The sequence below is a fragment of the Acipenser ruthenus genome, chromosome 1, assembly GCF_902713425.1.
Source record: "Acipenser ruthenus chromosome 1, fAciRut3.2 maternal haplotype, whole genome shotgun sequence".
NCBI lineage: Eukaryota > Metazoa > Chordata > Actinopteri > Acipenseriformes > Acipenseridae > Acipenser > Acipenser ruthenus.
This window is the reverse complement of record NC_081189.1, coordinates 68,860,152-68,879,654: the sequence shown is the minus strand read 5'-3', so window position 1 is coordinate 68,879,654 and position 19,503 is coordinate 68,860,152. Positions and strand designations below refer to the sequence as shown.

At 37.0% G+C, this 19,503-nt stretch overlaps 1 protein-coding gene across 3 annotated transcripts in view; it reads left to right on the top strand.

Annotated features, from left to right (window-relative positions):
- LOC117420975 (uncharacterized) overlaps positions 1 to 19,503 on the top strand; it is a 58,511-nt gene that overhangs the window by 22,608 nt on the left and 16,400 nt on the right. For all 3 annotated transcript variants that reach the window (XR_009329326.1, XM_059028435.1, XM_059028428.1), the window contains exons 7-8: positions 5,201 to 5,584; positions 7,693 to 7,830. Coding sequence is in view for 2 of the 3 variants with exons in the window: in XM_059028435.1 (XP_058884418.1) it covers positions 5,201 to 5,584; positions 7,693 to 7,790 (482 nt within the window). In the remaining variant the exon portion in view is untranslated. The remainder of the gene's footprint in view (positions 1 to 5,200; positions 5,585 to 7,692; positions 7,831 to 19,503) is intronic.

The window sequence follows — 19,503 nt, the reverse complement described above, 5'->3', positions numbered from 1 at the left end:
AATTCAGGTCACAGTTGTAATTTTCGTCAAATTGATTTCACTAAATTCACAAGAGCTTGGATTTCCTTTCTTTGAGATGCTATGCTGTAGTGTTATAGTCAAAGTGAAATTTTGCTATAAACGCATTAACAGAAAACATAATAAAATGAAAAAAAGTTCCCGGTTAATAAATGTATCATTTGGAATAAAAAACAAAGGTAAACAGTAAATTGTTTGGTTTGATGTCGAGATCTGCAAGTTTTGGCAGCTGGCACATTTCTGTTTTTACAGGTCTATTGTTATGGTTTTATCTGCAATAACTCAAGGGACATACACAGAGCAGAGTGAAATAGGTGACCTGGAGTAATGCACATTCTTAAGCGCACGAAAAAAGTTAAAGAGTCCAACTATTGTTTTCATTTCATGCATAATTGTATAATTTAAATAAAAAAAATACAGTCAGACTGCAAACTTGAAGGAAAGATCACTTCCATTTGTTGTATGATTAGAAATGCATGTTATAGTACAAAGATATCCACATTCTCTGTATGGTAATATCTGAAGTTATCAATGCGAATTTAAGTATTTTGTATTAAAAAGGCTGTCAAAATACATACACCTCTGTGGCAAAGTGGTTTGCAGTGCACTGGTGTAGAAGTGATGTAATGCGTAACAGATGAGAGACAACAAAGTTCACGGTGCAAGCAATTCTTTATTGGTTCAGTTTTAAATCCAGGTCGTGGCGACCATAAATAATAATCTCAGGCAATATACCGCAATGTGTATTGCACAGTTTTAAACCACGGGTTACAGTCCCGAAATAATAGACACAGTATAAACACACACAAAGACACAAACACGAGTGAGTGCTAACGTGCAAGTGGTGAAATACAATTTATTAGTGGTGAAGTGTTGTCCGTGTTGGTGCTGGCCTTAAGCGACAGCTCCCGGTATGTGTTATCCGTCTAATAAGAACAAACAAGTACAATTAGAAACGACAAGACAAACAAAGACTAAATACTCACGGTTACTTTTTATTTTCCTTCAGCGGTTCTCTCTCAACCATAACAAAGGAACAGATCGCTCAGCCACGTTCCCTTTTGTACCGTCAGTCACGCCCCCTTGGTTAGCGAGCTTTTCCTCCAATCCGCGATTACCCCACGCTTCCTGTCTGGGGCGATGACTTGGTGTACTGTGGCTCCACCCCCTTTCTAGATGGCCGACTTCCACCTTTCCCTGGAAAGAATTGTCAGACCATCCAGTCCGGGGCACACTGTTCCCTTTACACAGCGCCCTCACAGGTCGGGAGGGAGATTTATAACCAAGATTCATTCTTTCTCTGTCACAGCCTCAAAAAAAAAAAATGAAATCCAGTAAGATCAAACAAAATCCCAAATGTGTTATTAATAGAAAATAAATTACTCATCATCTGGGAGAAATACTTAAACTGCAAGGAAATAAGGGAGATGTCTATTTATCCTGTAAAAGAAAAAGGCTTAAGAGCATTAATATAAACATGTACAATTTTTTAAAAAAATTGTTATTTTAAAGAAGCCTCTTTTTTTTTAGAACAAATAAGCTTCACCTGACTTTAAAAAGAAAAAATTATGGAAGAGTGTGTTACACATAATTTAAACACAGACTTTTGCAAGGACAATGTAACTTAACACCCCCCCCCCCCCCCCCAATCTTTTAAATAAGATACTTAAAAAAAAAAAAAAAATTCTGAGTGAAGAATGCAATCCTAGTATCTCAGGGATATTGGGCTCCAGCTAGCAACACGGTAAGCAAATCTGACTGGATCATTTGGGATCTATATAATATAATAATATTAATGAGAGACTGTAAGCAGTACAGAAGTGGAGATGCTGAGAGATGGGAAAAACAACAGAGTCCAGATATTTCCTTCACTCATCCGGTGGACGTTTTATTGATTCACAATAATTCGCTCTCCTACGGGAGTGAATTCAAACACAAAACAAAAGTGCGGTGCGCAAAACAAAAGAGTTCTTCCTCCGCCCACTGCAGTCTGTCTCTCGGCTGGTGCATTCTGTCAGTCTTCCTGATCACAGGAGAAAACAGTTATAGTCTCAAGTAGTCTTGACAGTGTCTCCGGGTGGCTCGTCTCGCTCCTTTGCTTTCCCTGCTTGACCAACACTACAGCTATCACAGTTTCCTATATACACAGGCTCCACCACATCAATCCATTCTCAGCCACTCATTAACAAATTGGTTAATCGTTTAACCACAGACTTGATGAGGAGAAAACCCAGAGCACCTGTGTAGCTGCCCTTATCAAGATGGCCGCCACAACCCCTCTAGACTTATTGTCAGCTCCATCGTGATAAGGGTACAGAGATTGGTCTCCCTATCTGTCGGGAGGCCACACTTCACCCCTTTTACACACCCCTTTTTTCACCCTGTCATTAAAATTGACCCCCCTTATCTCATTATCTTTTAATTTTCATTTGATAATGTTTGAATATACAAGTTCTAGAGAGTTCCAGCCAAGTTCAGGTACTTACAGGAAGTGAAGCTGCACAGCAGTATGTGCGTACTGTACAAAGTCATAATTAAATTGTTAGGACAGCTATCTGAGAAATCACATTGCGCTTTTTTCCTGTTAGCACTGTAGCGTGCTTAATGTAAATACTACCTTTACCCCTCACCTATTGTCATGAAATTCCCAGTGCAATTGTACAATTACCAACGCATGAACAAGATGAATAGTTTAATTAGCAGTAATTACCCATTTGGGGCCCTGTCTAAGAACTTCAAATAATAAAATAAAATGAATAGTTTAAATAGGCAGAGGGGGGAGGGGGAGCTGTGGTTAAAAAAAACAGAAGAGCAGCAGCCTCCAGCCGGACACCAGAGGCTTTGACTCACCTCTGAGGCATCTCGATTCTGGGAAGCCACTGCCCCAGCCTGTCACCATTAGCCCTGCTAATAGCTGGGTGCTCTGCTTTCCCACAGGTAACAACTGCTGTGAGGTTGCCAAGTCAGTCAAAGGTCACTAATCAGCTTCTTGTATCAACTTGGGCTTTCAGCTGCCTTATGATCATTAAAAGGCTATGCATGTAGTTATTATCACAAGATTTATACCTTTTTACCGTTTAGTTGATGTAACCTGTGTGAAACTGACTTTTAATTTTTGTCATTGTGACATACCTATTTTATTTCGGTTAGGACATCTTTTACTAAAAAATATGTGGTCTTTCATGGAAAGTGTACATGAAAGTTTTGAAAGTAAATATAGTTTATGGTTTACAAGTGAAATACAGCATGTGCAGTACATTCTGTGGTAGTGTTTGATTCCACTATGCAGTGCAGACGTGTCTTTCAATTTTGCTAGTTTTGTACGTTTTGTGTCTGTTCTATGAAGCTATTGCAGTGTGTGCTGGGTTTTGTATTACTATTATTTTTGTTTTATGTAAACATAGTTTTACAGTTTAAGACTTGAACCTCAGGTAATGCAAGGTTAGGCTATCAGTTCAATTTGAAATGATGACTACCAGCTTGAAAACGTTCCACAAACCTGCATGTAAATATCATTTCTTATAAATACAGAGGTTAATTGTATATAACATGAATTGTTTTGCTTGTCATGCATTAATTACTTTCTTGTACTGTGACAAGTTCATTGTTTACTGCTGTTTACAATTGTAGTTTTACCAGGCTTAATATAAATCTAAATGTTATTACCGTGATCATTATGACAAGTCCTTCTGGATTCCAAAAAACAACCTGATATATCGACAGAAAAACACATGGCAAAAAAAACCAAAACAATTAGGTTGCAGTAGAAATTTGGACTTGCATTTGAAATATTGAACCTCATTTCAGGTGTTTTTTGCTTGGTCTACCCTAGCACAGTTGGAGAGAGGACTAAAAATGAATGTTATGTATGTAACATGTATCCATATTAAACCTATAAAATGGCTGCTGTGATTTCTTTTCTGAGAAGTATTTTTTTTTTCTATTTTTTTTGTGGGTTGCTGCCCAGTATTTAAAAGGTAACGTGATCTGCTCAAGGTGCATCCGTTGTGGTTCAACCACATTGAATCTCCTAGTCCAGTTGTCTAAATACATTTTGGTGCACACTGGCTTTTATTTGATAGACGAAAACTGAAGATTTAAGAAACTAGAAGTCTAGTGCAGGTTTTTTAACTGAACTGAAAGTTTAGGAAAGGTTACTGTAAATAACATGTTTATTAGTCATAAGCTAGCTGTCGATCATTGCAAACACGTGAAAGTCCCTTAAAAAAAAAAACAGGGTAGGATCACTGTTTGCAATAAAGTTATATCATTTACAAGTTGCATTTTTCTATGGGTAAAAATAATACATTTTCAGAATGATCAGTGACCTTGCAGTCCACACAGTGGTCTCGTGTGGGCTGCCCTGTGCGTGCCATTAGTTAATACAGCGGATGACCCCATTATGTACAGAAAAAAAGTAGGTGTGATGTATATCATTGGAAATGAAAGATGACTGTCAAAACCTTGTGCTCTTGGCATGTTGAAAATCAAAGGAGCTTAAAAAAAAAATGTTACAGTACTTTTTTACAGATTTTACGGTACAGTAAATCTTTAGTGGGCTTATAAGGTTGTAGGTTTTTTTTTTTTTTGTTTTGTTTTGTTTTAGTGATTTTTTTTTTATAAAGCTTTCTTTCAATGTGAATTTAACCCCATAACCTGTGGGATCATACTGGATTACAAAACCTCTGCAGTGTTGTGCTAAAAGAGTTTGACTTAAATTGAAGGGCTGCAAACAGATAAATCACAACGTTTCATGTTGTCTAAATGAATTCTGATAAATAAAGGATTCCTAATGCTAATATGATATATCACAGTGCAATAGGGCATTTGGTAATGTTAACTGTGTACCATAATACACAATCTAAAAGATACAAGAATACAAGATAGAATACTAATATTCACTCTACCAGTGAATATTTAAATATGAATTAGTCTAAATGAAATCATAGTAAACTGAAGATATACAGAACTGTATGAAGTACCCCCCCCCTTCCAACTCCCCCCACCTCCCCAGCCCTGAGAGTTTTAGGAATGGCTGACAATTTATTTGTTCTGGTCCTGGTATGAAGGTCCAGTCCAGTATATCATATTCTTTCAATTTCCTTACAATGTTGTTGACATGACACACTTAAATTGAGAATCTCTAAAACCATTTTATTCTCTTCTTATTTTTTTTTTATAGAAGCAGCAAAAAAGCCAGAAGATGAGGTGACTGAGCTCCCAGAAGACTTTTCTCAAGTCACCTTCACTCCAGAAAACACCTCCATTATGTTCAACTTGGAGACAAACGATTCTGACTCTTCAAAGTCCAGCAAAACGTCCGTTGAGTCTTTGGAAGACCAAAAGAATGAAAATAACAACAACAGCGTGGCCGGCCGATTGGCGTCTAATAGCTCTTGCAACCCATTCTATGGCAATCCTTCGTTCTCTGTTGTAACATACAGGAAAAATGAGTCAAGTTTGGAGTCAGAGAGGTCAGTTTGGAAGACCAACTTCTGCCTTGATGACAGTCAAGCAACCAACAACGCTGAAGATGTCATTGTTAGCGTTAAGATTGCACCAACAGGTAAATGTTCTGTGAATAGCTTTGCACTGCATGATAAATATGGAGAAATAAGAATATGCTGTACAATACTCACCAGATACAGCATTGCTTTTGTTCACAAAAATACTGTCAAAATATAGTCCACGTAAAAGCTGCTTTCGGTTGTTTTATATTACACTTAATGTACTTAATATGGCAGTATCATTACAGTTACATTTTTAGCAGAAGACATGTCACACCTACATTCATAAACCTGTTTATTTCATGTTTATTCTTCCACTAATGCTCCTTAATCAATCATGAAAACTTATGTTTTGTTTTGAGACTTTGTCTTGGTTTTGTAATGCACCATTCAAATCCCATTTAATTGTGTCCATAACATTCTCAATGGGGCTTGCTATGTACTTCAGTAGGAAGTGATGAGTGATCTGTTGAGCTGCTGGCTGTGTGATGGAAAATCCCTAAACACCCAGTTGACACTTGCCAGTACAGGCCTAAATGTTGTGACTTATCTGTACTGTGAAGATCTTAACTCGCGTAACTCCCCTACGGCTACTGATAAGAATGATACTGGCCTCTGCTTGCGGTTCCTAGTTAATAGTTTTTGTCACCTGACACCCTGTTGCTCTACTGCTTCCATCGTTACCACAGTCCTTTGTGCTAAAAACTAAGCCATTGTTAGCACAGGCAACAGTTAATTTATTGGATAGTCTCCCTTGAAACACCTGAGTTTTAGCCCAGAGCTTTGAACCGAAAATTGTACTGTGTATACCTTAAATGTAACATGATTTGGCACCTTCCTACAAGGCTGGGATTGTGCTCTGTTGAAGCTGATTTCTTGGTTCTTCCTTTATTTTCATCTAGTTCTGCTTCAACATTTTAGCTGAGCAAATGGTTTATAAGTTTCTAAATGTTTATGGTAGGCTGTCGCTCTTGGAATGCATGATTGTTTGGTATTTCAGTAACTCTAGCAAAGATATTATTCAGAAGAGGGATGTTGCATGGTTTATGTTGCTTGTTAACAAAGCACCTGAAGGTTTTTATTTTTTTTCTGCCAAGCCTTGCGTGTCCTACTGTTGAATATGATACACAATGCTTCCTCGCAGATGTGAATGTTTGGTCTTGGATTTGATGAAAGAAATACCAATTGCTTTGTCTTTCAATCCTTTAAAAATTCCTGGTATGTAAAAGTTGACATTTGTGTTTTCATGCAAACCCCCCCACCAAAAAAAAAACAAAACTTTGGGCTATTGAGTATAGAAACGCTATGTGTCAATCTGAGCTATTTTATATAGTGCAGTTATCATGCACTTTGATTTTATCAGTTCTTTTCAATCTAAAAAACATAATAGGCTGAGTAAGTGCACATGCAATTGTTTAGGATAATCGAGTAAGAGGCCAGTGACAGCAAGTCATCCACATTGAACGGTCCTTTCAATGTGAAGTCACATACAGGAATAAAGTGAAATTACAAACAATGGTCCCAGTATAACATTTATTTTCTTTATTTTTTTTAGTAATTCAATGTATCAGGGCTTTTAGGGGCTGAGATCCAAATGCAATATCAGGAAATATCAAACAGGCAAGACCCTTAACTTGACTAGGTATTGCTTAAGAGAGGTCAGGCTGGGTACAATTACCACACTGGACAACACAAGTAAACAATAAGGGATGCCAATAAAAAGCTTATGACAGCTCAATTTGTGCATGATCTGTTAGCAACAGGGTAGATACAGTATGATGAAAGGTGGTTAATATACCGCACAGCTGGAGCTAACTGACATTGAAATACATATTTTTTTTATTATTGTGGATTAAAAAATACAGAATCTGTATTATTTCACCTATTCTATGATGACCTTAGAATGTTATATTGAGTGTCGCCAAAGGACAGATAAATTATGTTGGTGCTGTATTTTTTGACTGAGTACCTCGCTTAGGAAATACAATATTAGATGTTATATTCTCTAACTGTGTAAATGCTTTTTGCTGAGTTACAGACTAACCTGTGTTTCAGAATCTTTCTTTTCCACAAAATGAGCTTCCAGTAACAAAATTGCTACTAAAATATTTACAGCAGGTTAATTGTATTGTGGGTTGTATCTCCTCTTTGTTTTCCCACCCTGCAGTAAACGGTGAAGAGGGCAGGGCGCCTTGTTCTGGAGACTGGCCGGAAGGTGCCCAGGACAGCTGTTTTACTGAGATCCAGCTGGTGCAGGCTTCTTGAGAGAATTCTGCTTTCTTAACGGTAGCGTGACTTAAACCTGGTAAGTCTACCTGTAACCAAATAGGTTCTGGGTGACATACAGTATGTTACTGACATACTTGTTACATGTTAAATACTGACACCTTGAATAAAGTGTTTCCAAGAGTTTTATGTATTTACAAAAGGGTATCAAAGTTCCCCAGTTTCCCAGTGCCTCAGAGTTCAATATTTCTCCAGTTTTGAGTTAATTAACAAAAAGATTCTGTTCTGATTGTCTAGTAATCTACTAGCTCTTTATAACCTCACCAGGCACCTTCCCATAACGGCAGCTATTGGCAGCTCACAAATCACTCTGAAATAGCAGCTTCTGAGGGCTCCTCAGAATTGGATTGCAGCATCTGAAGACTCTTCTGGCACTCATAAAAATAGGGGATTTACTGTTGCAGTTTAAAAGAGTAAAAGGTTAAATGGGTTTTATTAAACCAAACCCCTTTGCCCTGTAACTCGCACCCATTCTCTGGACAGAACGGCTCTAGCAGCTCTGTTACCTTCAAACTGACAAACGCAAAACCAAGCAATGTCTGACTGCCATGTCAGGGTAAAGGGAGACCTCCATCACCAGGCCTAGTGGTGGAAATTACAATAAGCTTGTTTATTTCCGTGTAATTAGTTTACCCGCTGTGGCAATGTGCCCCGCCCCTGCGTGTATTTGTGTGTTATGTGTTGTATGTTGCGTGTGTTAATGTTGGTGTATAGTCATTGGTACACGGGATATAAACGGGTCTGTGTTTCACGTGTGAGTTAAAATGTAGATTTATATTTAGGCACGAGGAGGGCACAAATCACTTCACGTGCTGGTTAAATGTATATGTGAGCACGGGGTTGCACAGAATTAATTCACGTGCTGGGATTCAAGTGAATAATTAATTAGTAATTGAATCCCAGCACAACAGTATATATAGACACATTTTCTTTCACTCAGGGTTGGGTGTTCGAGAGTGGAGAACGGGTGAGAGAGAAGGAGAACGTAAAGGAAAATAATAATCTATAAGTGTTTGTACTCACCGTGTTTGTTTGTCTCTCCGTGCACCGTTTGTTAAGTGTTTAGTACGTTTTGTTTGTCTATTTATTTTGGCGCAAGTGCCGTGTCCTGTTTTGTGTTTAAAACCTTTTATTTTCTGTTCTGTTTATTAAATGCTGAGCGCGATCACGCGCCCAGCTTATACCAAACCACATCTCTCTGTTTGTTTATTTCCTGCTTCTGGTCTGACGCCACCCACTCCGGCCGTCTTTGTGACACCCGCTTACAAATATCTCTGAGGGACTGCTGAGCAGAAGCATTTCTGTTTTTGATGATTCTGTATCCATTCCGCGATCCAGGCTCAAAATGTCAGTGTGTCTGATTGATTGTGTAAATAAGAGGCTACACAGCCCAAGGCAGCAACTGCTGTGTTTCTTTGTTCTTTTTTACTCTTTGTATTTTTAGTGTTTTTTTGCAAAGCTGCTGAAAGTAAAGCAGTAAACCATGGTGGTTGCTTGCATGTTTAGTGAACCCTACCTTCTTACTGTTATTAAACAGTTGATATATTTGACACTTATGACATTTAAGGGACTGGGTTACCATAAGGTATGATTATGATTTGATGAATTATTTTCAATTTTATTTTGTCTTAATATTTTTTTTTTTTCTGAACATGATTTTGTGTGCGCTGGTCACAAACCGTCCCATTCATATGTCAAGTATCCAATCACGCTGTCACTGCTTAACAATTAGATCACTGTATTTCCTCGAAGTGACCATATTTCTGCACCTAGGACTTATGTCACAATGCTCCACAAAACTACAAAAATAGCTAGATTTAGAACACCAGTTCAAAACACTCGTCAAGCTGTGCTGTCCTGAACTCGTGGCATTGGAAACTTAAAAAGTTACAGTACCTCAGAAAGTGTGTTGTTCATCTCTTCATTTAAACCGTGATTGCTTTAAGAACCCACAATGATTACCATTACGATAGTACAACGCCGTTAAAATCTTTAAGTATACTGATAGTCCTGAACATCACTAAAAATATATATATTCCTTACAGTCTTTAGAGATTTTCAGCAAAAGAGCTATAAAATGTGATGCTTCTCAACAAGAAAACTATATACACAGTTTCTAATTAAGGTTTTTTTTAAACACAATAGGTGCTGAGTATAATCATGCAGGTTGCAACTCGCCTGCTGTTGCCGGTTGTTACTGAAGTATTTCATTGATGTTCCTTTCAGATGAATTAATCAGTGGCTTGTTTTAGCCCCTTTTGCTGTTCTTTTAGTGTCCTTGCTTTAGTTACATGAAAGACCTCATTACATTTTTATATTTTTTAATGGTTAATTTCCTCTCTTTTTATTACATTAAGTGTATGGTTTAAATATTTTAACTTTGTCCCAAAAGAGTGCAGAAGACATAAATGAATGACTTTTGTAAATAGAAGTTTGTCATTATGAAAGTTCTGAAGTGTGGACAATAATTGGTTAGAGAACACTCATTATTGATTTTTTTTTCCTATTACATTTTTGAAGAAAGAGCATTTTAAGTTACTAATGTAAATTATACATACATTTTTAAATTAACAATCCTAACACAAGTACGTGAATATATGTCACAGTATCACAGACAACATATTGTACCATCCTATGTGGTTAACTTTTGCTGTCTGATGTGTTTTGATTGCTCTACTCCTCACACTGTACAGTGGCAAACACACAATAAGATTTATTATATACTGTACCAAACATGAGATAAAGTTCAGGATATCAATTAATCTCTAATAATGGAAACTAGAGGATTAGAGGTTTTTTGGCCTGTGAAAATGGCATAGATGATGGAAAAATATAGTAGGTACTGGTATAAGCTGCTAAAAGGCAAACTGATCAGTTTAAAAATATATAGTTTGCAAACATCATACAGTACTTGTGAGCTTTTGTAAAGGGAACAGTAATACTTTGGCAGTGCTATAATATCAGGATTTCAGTATTTGAATGGTTTACTCTTATTCTTTTCCTATGAAGAAATCAGATTAAAACTGTAATTTACAGGAAATAACTATAGGCACGGTTTTATTGAACCGTATTTGCTGTTTATTTGCCTATAGTAATCGGCTGAAGATCGAGTCAAATACCTGTCATTCCTGAGTGACAGATGCTTCACTACAAGTGAATGTAAACTGATACTGAAGGCAAGACAGCTCAGGAAAATGTTCATTCAACTATGAACAAAATGTTCCCTCCCCTTAAATTTAGAGTGCTTTGTCCATCAATCCAACAAGAATTTCAGTAGTTGGGGAAGGGGGATGAAAGTGGGTTCAAGATCTGTCTGCAAACTGAATAAAGTATAGAAAAGAGTGTTCTGATATTTGCAGGGATTGCATTGTAGAAACTCCTTTTAGACCTTGTTTTCAACCAACACTTCATAAAGTGATTGATAGTTTTATCCTATTGCAGAAAACCCACAAGGTTTATTAATCTCTTGTAATCAATATTATCATTTCTATAAACAGTGTAGGGGGTTCTGACAGCGCACAAAGTGCAAGTTACCCGTAAAGTGCATAACAGTACCACATGACCTTGCAAAAGATATCTACAGTAGATACATGATGATAATGTACAGGGCTCCATTATATCTCAATAAAACAGCTCCACCAGAGAAAAAGAACGAAAGAATATTAGTTGCCATTTTATTCACCAATAATCTATACTATATATGTGCGTTATTACAGTACATTTGGACAGTTACTTTATTACTGTTATTCCAAATGACTTGTGTTGTTTTATTAATTGTATTATTTCACTAACATATAATCCATCTCTCTACTTTTCCATCTATTGCTGAATGAAACACTTTTGGGTGTAATTTCGTCCTGACAATTAATACAGGTGATTGTTGCTGTGGAGACTCCACCTACAGTACAAGTTTTCTGAGAAGAAAATGTTTCTAGTTAGATAACACTCTGCCACTTTATGTAATGGACTGGTAAACTGTTTTTGCTCTCGGATTGGGTGAAGTTGTAACATCTTTAATAGAGAACAGAACCCTCAAATGTTATTGACAAAAATTGTAAAAAATGAAAAATACATTGATGTAGCTTAGAAATAAGAATGCAAACACATCTGAGGCACTCTTACTGTTAAAATAGGGGTATCCATTGAAAATCAGTTCAGACTACAATCACATATTATAATGGAAACCGTTGTAGTTACTGAACGGGTTCTGACAGAAGACCAGTAGGATAATATATTTAAAGCTGTGGGAATAAGAGAATATTCAGTAAGTTTAAAATGAAATACTTTTCTTAAGAGTATATACAATGTTTAAACCATAGATAACCATAATGTATTACTCAGAGGAAGGGCTTCAGCAAAGGATGGCAACCAATACCAAGTTCTTATAAAAATAAACATGTTAGTGAAGCATGGCTCAGATGTTTAATAGGGGTGTGTGGCAAAGTGGTTAGTAGTGTGCAGGTGTAGAGGTGATGCAGTGCTCAAACAATGACAATAACACAGTGTTCATGGTCCAAACAGTTATTTTAATTGTTGTCAAAGTTTGGCACCATCAAATAATAATGCTGGCAACTACACATCAATGTGTGATTGCACAGCTAAGCACAACAGGGTTTCAGTCTTGAAATAATAATACAATAATACAAGCACGGCTCTGTGTCCTTTCTCACGGTGCTCCAGTGCTGGTGGTGAATACACAATTATTGGTGACTAGTGCAGTATTTGTAATCCGGGTTTAATGCTGGCTGGAACAGCCACAGCTCCCTCTTGTTAGCCGTCTACTAAATACAAATAAACAGTGGTTAACAAAACAAATACAAACCGTCACAGTTTCGTTTTACACGGTTTCCTTTACAGGTCCTTGCAGTAACCAAAACAAAGGAACAGATTGCATCATCACATACCCTTAGTCACACCCCCTCCGATAGCTAGTTCAATCACGTCTCCTCCAATCCATGACTGACACATCGCTTACCGTACTAGGGCGATGACTTCTGGTATTGTGACTCCGCCCCATTCCTGGATGGCCGGCTTCTGACTGACCCTGGAATTAACTGCAGAACCATCCAGTACGAGGCACACTGTTCCTGTTATACAGCGCCCTCACAGGTTGGGAGGGAGATTGCTGACTAGGATTCATTCGCTCTCTCTGTCACAGGGTGCTGCTAAATCGAGGAATGTCGATGATAATTAATATCCAGCTGTAGAGGGTAAAGCTCCAGTGGGTTAGGCTTCACCAAACTGTAGAGTTTTATCTCTCTTGGCTCTGCTGGCTGTAATCTCTGCAGCTGTAAATATTCTGGGCGCAGTAATAACTCTGATTCACTCCCGGGATCATATTGCATTAGGATTTGTTATTATAATTTTTTTTTTTTTTTAAAACAGAGCGGTAAAGTGCTGTGATTTACTTTTTCATCCCATCTATCAACAGTCATTCTAAATCAATAATTAAGGACTACAGTTGCCTGAATGGAAATTAAAGTTTTAATATTCCATAAAAGGACTAAAATCAAAAAATAACTATTCAGTAAATTTTAACGCAATGCCGTATGATTCTTTTCTTTGTAGGAAACCTGTATTTTATTTTTGAAGTATTTTACCTTTATTTTCCTGCTTGCTGGATCATTGGAAGACTCATGTGGGATAAAGCAATTGGAAGAAAGCTGGCAAGATTGCTGGTAGTTCTTAGAAACCTTGCCCAGTAGCCTTTGCAAGCAACAAACAATTAATTTGACAATTCACATGATTAAATACATTTACTCTAAAAAAAAAAAAAAAAAAAAGAAAAAAAAAGGTTACTCTTAAAGGCAGTTCCCCTTCATTCTTTCGCAATCTTAAACTTACACATCAGAAAATGTTTGCTGCAGTATTGGGTATTATTTTATTTTTAATGTAACATGGTGTTTTAACATACACACATTCATTTGACAAACACATGCAAACAGATTACAAATGCTTACAGACCACAAAAAAAAAAAAAAAAAATGTTGGTCCTGTATGGTCATCTGTGAATTTCTGGTCGGTTGACTCCATCTGAAACCTGTACTCCTCTTTAAATTTCGGGGCAGCAGGTTACCTGAACACCTTTAAAAGCACTGTGGAAGAGTACATTTCAGGCACCCACTGCTTTCACCACCTGGTTTGCAGGAGAGTAAGAAAATGAGCTTGGAAGCATTGCAATTCTGTTGTGAGGGATAATTGACAGGCTAGAAATATCAAAAAATTAATAATAATAATAAGATTGGGCTATAAGCACTTTCATGTTTATGAGCTCCAATTTCCGCAATCATTATCCTAGAAGGTCTCATAAATTACTAACGTAATGGCAGGAGCTTCAGGGAGCTTGAGCTGGGACAGTGTTTGGCACAGTGAGGGATGGATATGCGACAGGGTAGTAATCAAAGGGCAGGCTTTTGTGTTGCAACCAGTTATTTTACCTGCATACATAAAACCCCAGGTTCACAGACAGTACAGAGCCAGACAACAGAACAAACAGTATTTTATAAGGGCACCCTGGAGGCAAGACTAGAAGTGTTCAGCGATCAAGAGCCTGGTAAAAGATTATCTGGTGTATTACAGGAACCAGTCTGTGGAATTCCTAGTACAAGGGGATTATTCTTCATGTCAAGAAACATGAACTGGGACTGAATGGCGAGCCACGTCTTCCATATTTTAATGCTTTTTCAAGTCTCTTTTGGTACCTGATCCACAGACACTAGGGAATCGGACACTAAATATACATTCAGTGGTATATTGTTGGGTCCAGTTAGTTTGAAGCTGTAAAGAAAAAGGATTACAGTGGCTGTCATCCTCCATTGGACAGGAGATAAGTGTCTATTTGTAGACACTTATTTTGCAGAACATGTTAGAGAACAGTAATCCTGTTGCTTTGGTTATGAAACAACCCTCCTTTAGCGTTCCTCGGTCACATTTTTACATTTTTAATCTGTTGCTGTTTCATGGATCTTAAACTGACTCATATTGATATTATAATAATTTTCAGTAATATATCTTTAAGATGCTACACACTATTAATACCATGTTCATGCCGTGAAATTAAACAAAAATGAGTACAAAAAAATCTAGATGGAGTCTCTACTGTGCTGGACAAAAGCACAAATTCATAATTCATCACCAATATAGCACACCAACCGAAGGACTAATACAATTCCCAGAATACAGGATTCAATTCAACATAGCGTTAAAGTAAGACATTACTGTACATATAGTCAGCTAATGCTCGTTTGAAAGGGATTGAATCACCAAATGTAATTGAGACTCACTTGCTGAGTAGTCAAAGGTTCGTTTACCATACAGTACTTCAGTTTTAACAAGGAGAAGTCCTAATGATCTGTGTTGGATACATCCTTCAGAGTGCAACCAGATAGGTCTGACATTAATAAACTGGTTAAGTATGGAGCAGTCGGAAGTTTCATCCTGTAAAACACCACCTTTAACCAGTCCTGTCAACTCTGGTCATAGATAGACTATTTTTACAGCCCTTACATTGAGCTTTTAAGGGTTCCTCTTCCAAGACATTCCTCTTCCAAGCCTGTGCTTGTTGCCAAGGGTGGAATTGCAGAGCAGGCCTCATGTAAACATTTTATTTGCTTCTTGCAGTTCGTCCTTAGGTATAGTACAGTACAATACAATACAATACAATACAATTCACATTTTGATAGTGCCTTTTACCACAAGGATCCCAAAGTGCTTAACACAAAAAAATGAACAATTAAACCATTCAATTATAAACAGTCAAAATAAAAAAATAGACAAATAATGGGGGTTTAATTGTAAAGCTACTTTGTAAAAATTGAACAATTAAAAAAGTCTAAAACAAATATTTTATAAAACTGGAATGAAAAAACAGACGACAACAATAAGTTTAATTGTAAAGTTAAAAAAGCTGGGATAAAAATCCAGATTGTAAAAATTGAACATTTAAAAACAGACTAAAAAACATGAATAAATTGGAATTAAAAAAGGACAAAATGAAAATGCAGTTTTGATTGTAAAATTAGAAAACTTAGATAAGTTATTTTATGTAAAATCAAAATTAATTTCTAATCCAACAGTGTAGCCAAGCCTTTACCAAACGCCTGTGATATTGTGTATTTGCTCCTCTGTGCAATTTCTTATTGCAATTACTGGTACTGCAAAATGTTGGTGCTACTCATGTCTGTACAGCCTAAGGTATTGCATGTCTGTCACACAGGTACTGTAGACTTGCTAATAAAACTCAAGGCCTTAACAAAGACCATACAAAATTTGCAGATTGGATCTACTGTACTGGCATATAGTGCGGAGTAGTTGCTACAAAGAAGGTTCTTTGAGAAACGCGCTCATGAAAATGGTTGAGGAGTAGTAAGGAAGGTTATTAACCTTGAAGTTATGTTCAAAATCACAAGTGTTATTATTAATATTATAACTTTAAAGTTGTTAATGCCAAACCATCTGTTTTGCTTAACCACCCTGCAGTGCAGAATCAGCGTCAACCATCTTTAATTAAATGTCATATAATCAGGATTAATTCAAAATCTATTCCATTTAATACAGGATAGTTGTAGCTTCCACTTGCATGTTTAGAGCTTTGAAAATAATTTGTTTTTAATTAAAGCTTTGTGTAGTGTATTAATTTGGAAGGTCGTCTCTTTTGCTTCCTGTCCCTGAGTTTGATGTGGCCAAAGGTGTGTTGTTTCTGTATTATTATATTATTGGGAAATTGATGGGTCTGCAGCAATTTCCTGATTCATGGGTTAGTCTAATCTGCAGTGTTAAAGGACTGCCAAAATATCCTAGCTATTTTGCAGATTTTAGGCTTGAAACTATGGTCTGAAGTCAGTCTGACTTGGCCTACCCTGTATGTTGTTTTACAAGTTGCTGCTGTCATTCATTGATATATGGAGCTCTGTTTGGCTTGGGGTGTCATTTCCTAACTCCAGCATTAGCTTGTTTGCCCAATGGACAGGTCCATTACATTATGCCGTGACAATAGGTCACAACATGCTCTCCTGTTTACTTTGAGTGGGGAACTTTTTATTCTTACACATTTAGATACACGTGTTCCTTGAAGTTGTTACGTCTCTCGTGTAAGAGATGTAGGATGCAGTTTTTAAATGACAGGATTGCTGGCCTGTCAGTTGTTTATTTAAAGAAGGTTGGTTCCATTAGCCCCAGGAGGGGTCATTCATTTATGAGTGAGCAGACATGTAGAACGCACCATGAAATGTTTACCTATGCTCTTTAAGCATTCCAATATTAATGTTTTGAAGCTAGCTTCTTACACAAATAAACAGTGTTGCCCCACTATTGACTATAATTATATTCATATCAGGTAAAAGACAGACAAAAGCATATACTGTAATTAAAATGTAAAGATCAATTTTAAGGAACTGGCTTTGTTGTATAAACTGTGTTGTCAGACCACCCACGCTTCAGGTGTAAGTTTACATGCATGGTTAATATACACTGTAGTTTGCAATTCGTTTAAGAATACACTGCTGCAATCATGTCTGTATGTATAATTTGAGCAAAAAAAAAAGACCAGGCACTCCATGGCCTTAGGCTTAGGCTGAAAAAGTTCAAACACTGCTACATAATGTCAATATTTATTTTAACATGCCCAATGTAATTAAATAGTGCAAGATGTTATCAGTGCATCTATATACTGGCATTGAAACATGTTAACAAATGTACAGAAATAAAAAAAAGTGTAAATAACAGAAACACCACTACAGAAGTCAGTCACATAATCTACATGTACCATGTCTGTGCATAGCATCACAGCTGGTGCACCATCTCTTACAGATTTTTTTTTCAATTGTCTCTCAGACCTGTTTCGATGGAGAAAGTCTCCCAATGAGATATAACGGATCTCCTCCCAGCAGCTGATGAGTTAATAATACTGACATCAGCTTGCTCATCTGTATGGCCATTTGATTCAGTTCATTAGACTAAGATGCCTATTCTTTACAACGTCCATATGTCAAGACTCAACAGCAACACAAACAAAAAAAAAGTTACAAACAAAAAAAGTGATATTAATAAACAAGAAAACCATTACCACAAATAAGCAACTGAGGACAATGAACATGTTTGGCATATTTATTTCTGAATATAAGTGATCTTTGAGTTCTGTTAAACATGCCGACCGTGAAGCCAGCTCTGACATCCTTGAAAATGTATAAAATAAAAAAACAGATAATTCCTTTGTTGCTGATATATATTTTACTTCTGCGACTCATCTCAGAACTATGTATAGTGTTCTTTAATTTTATCCGTATATATTTATAGATGAAACTGGAGCCCTTCAAAGAAGGTTCTTCAAACAAGTGAAACTGATGAATTTGCAGCTGCACTTGGCTCAGACAAACCTAACTCTAATTACCAGATTAGAAGACCTTGCTGGAATTAGAACTGGGTGAAAAACCAACCCCTGCTGTAAGTTTCCATGGCTTACTCCAACTCTGCTGCTACAGTGTCTCATTCCTTTAAAAAAACATTTTGATCAAATAAGTTACTTTACAAGACTAGCCTAACTAACATGGGGGGGGGGGGGTTCTGTTCATGTACAGCTTTTGTGACTGGCCATGGTATGAAATCAAGACACTTGGTTCACACAAGCATAGAGCATGGTCCTCAGAGGCCTGTTTTCACAAACTACCAAATGTGGGTGTATTCCTTCTGAAAACCTAAATATCATGCTTTTTCTGTTGGCATCTTTGAATGTCATATCATAAGGAGTTGATTCTTGCAACGGCATGTTTATAAGTCAATTAAGGTACAGGATTACCAGTCTGTAACCAGCTTGTAAAGACTGCTACAGCAAACAAAAAGCACAAAGATCAAATGCATTAGTCCCCCACTACTCAAAACGAGGATGTTGGATTCTGGATTTTATTCAAAGAAATTTGTTAGATATTTCAATGATGTGCTTTCTTCTCAGCCGTAGACTCCTAATTGCTTAAATGGTTGTCTACTTTTATAAAGTTCAAAGCATGATGAACACAGTGCTAGTGACAGGAAGGCCCTTTTTCTTTACTGTTGTGTGTTAAAATACTGAAACACTTTTGAAACATCTTAAGGGCCACCATGTCAGTCTTTTTTAGGCGGTTAACAACCCCTGCAGGTCTTGACCCCATTAAATTGTATACAGCTTTTGTAAATGTTATAACTGCAGTGTATATCTTGAGCTATAGTGTGTATGTCATTTGTTTAGAAACTGTACAGAGTATTAAACCTGGTGGGGGAGGGGTGACTATGAAGTTAGCATAAAAATCCTAGAAACAGTACTGGAACACAGCCTTTCATTAATAATAAACACATGTTTTACTAAGTAAAATGAAATTAAAGGATACCCCAACTGAGCTAAACTTCACACCAATTAAAACATTAGATTGTCAGTCATCATAGAGCATTTTGGATAAAAGAAGGACTAAATCACAAGGTGATCTGTAGTATATCTGAGAGCAAACTTGTCCGTGTTTAGTTATCATGAATAAAACATGAGAGCGACTTTAACAAGATTGATAGTGGGCAGCAGATTTTCACTGTCATACATGTTTGCAGTGTTAACTTAACTCTTGTAATTATGACAAGAAACCAGAGAGCGAGAGAGACTCCCCGGATCTGCTGTGTGTGTTTAATGTGCTGTGGAGAACATCCATCACTGACTGTCAGTGTGTTTGTAAAT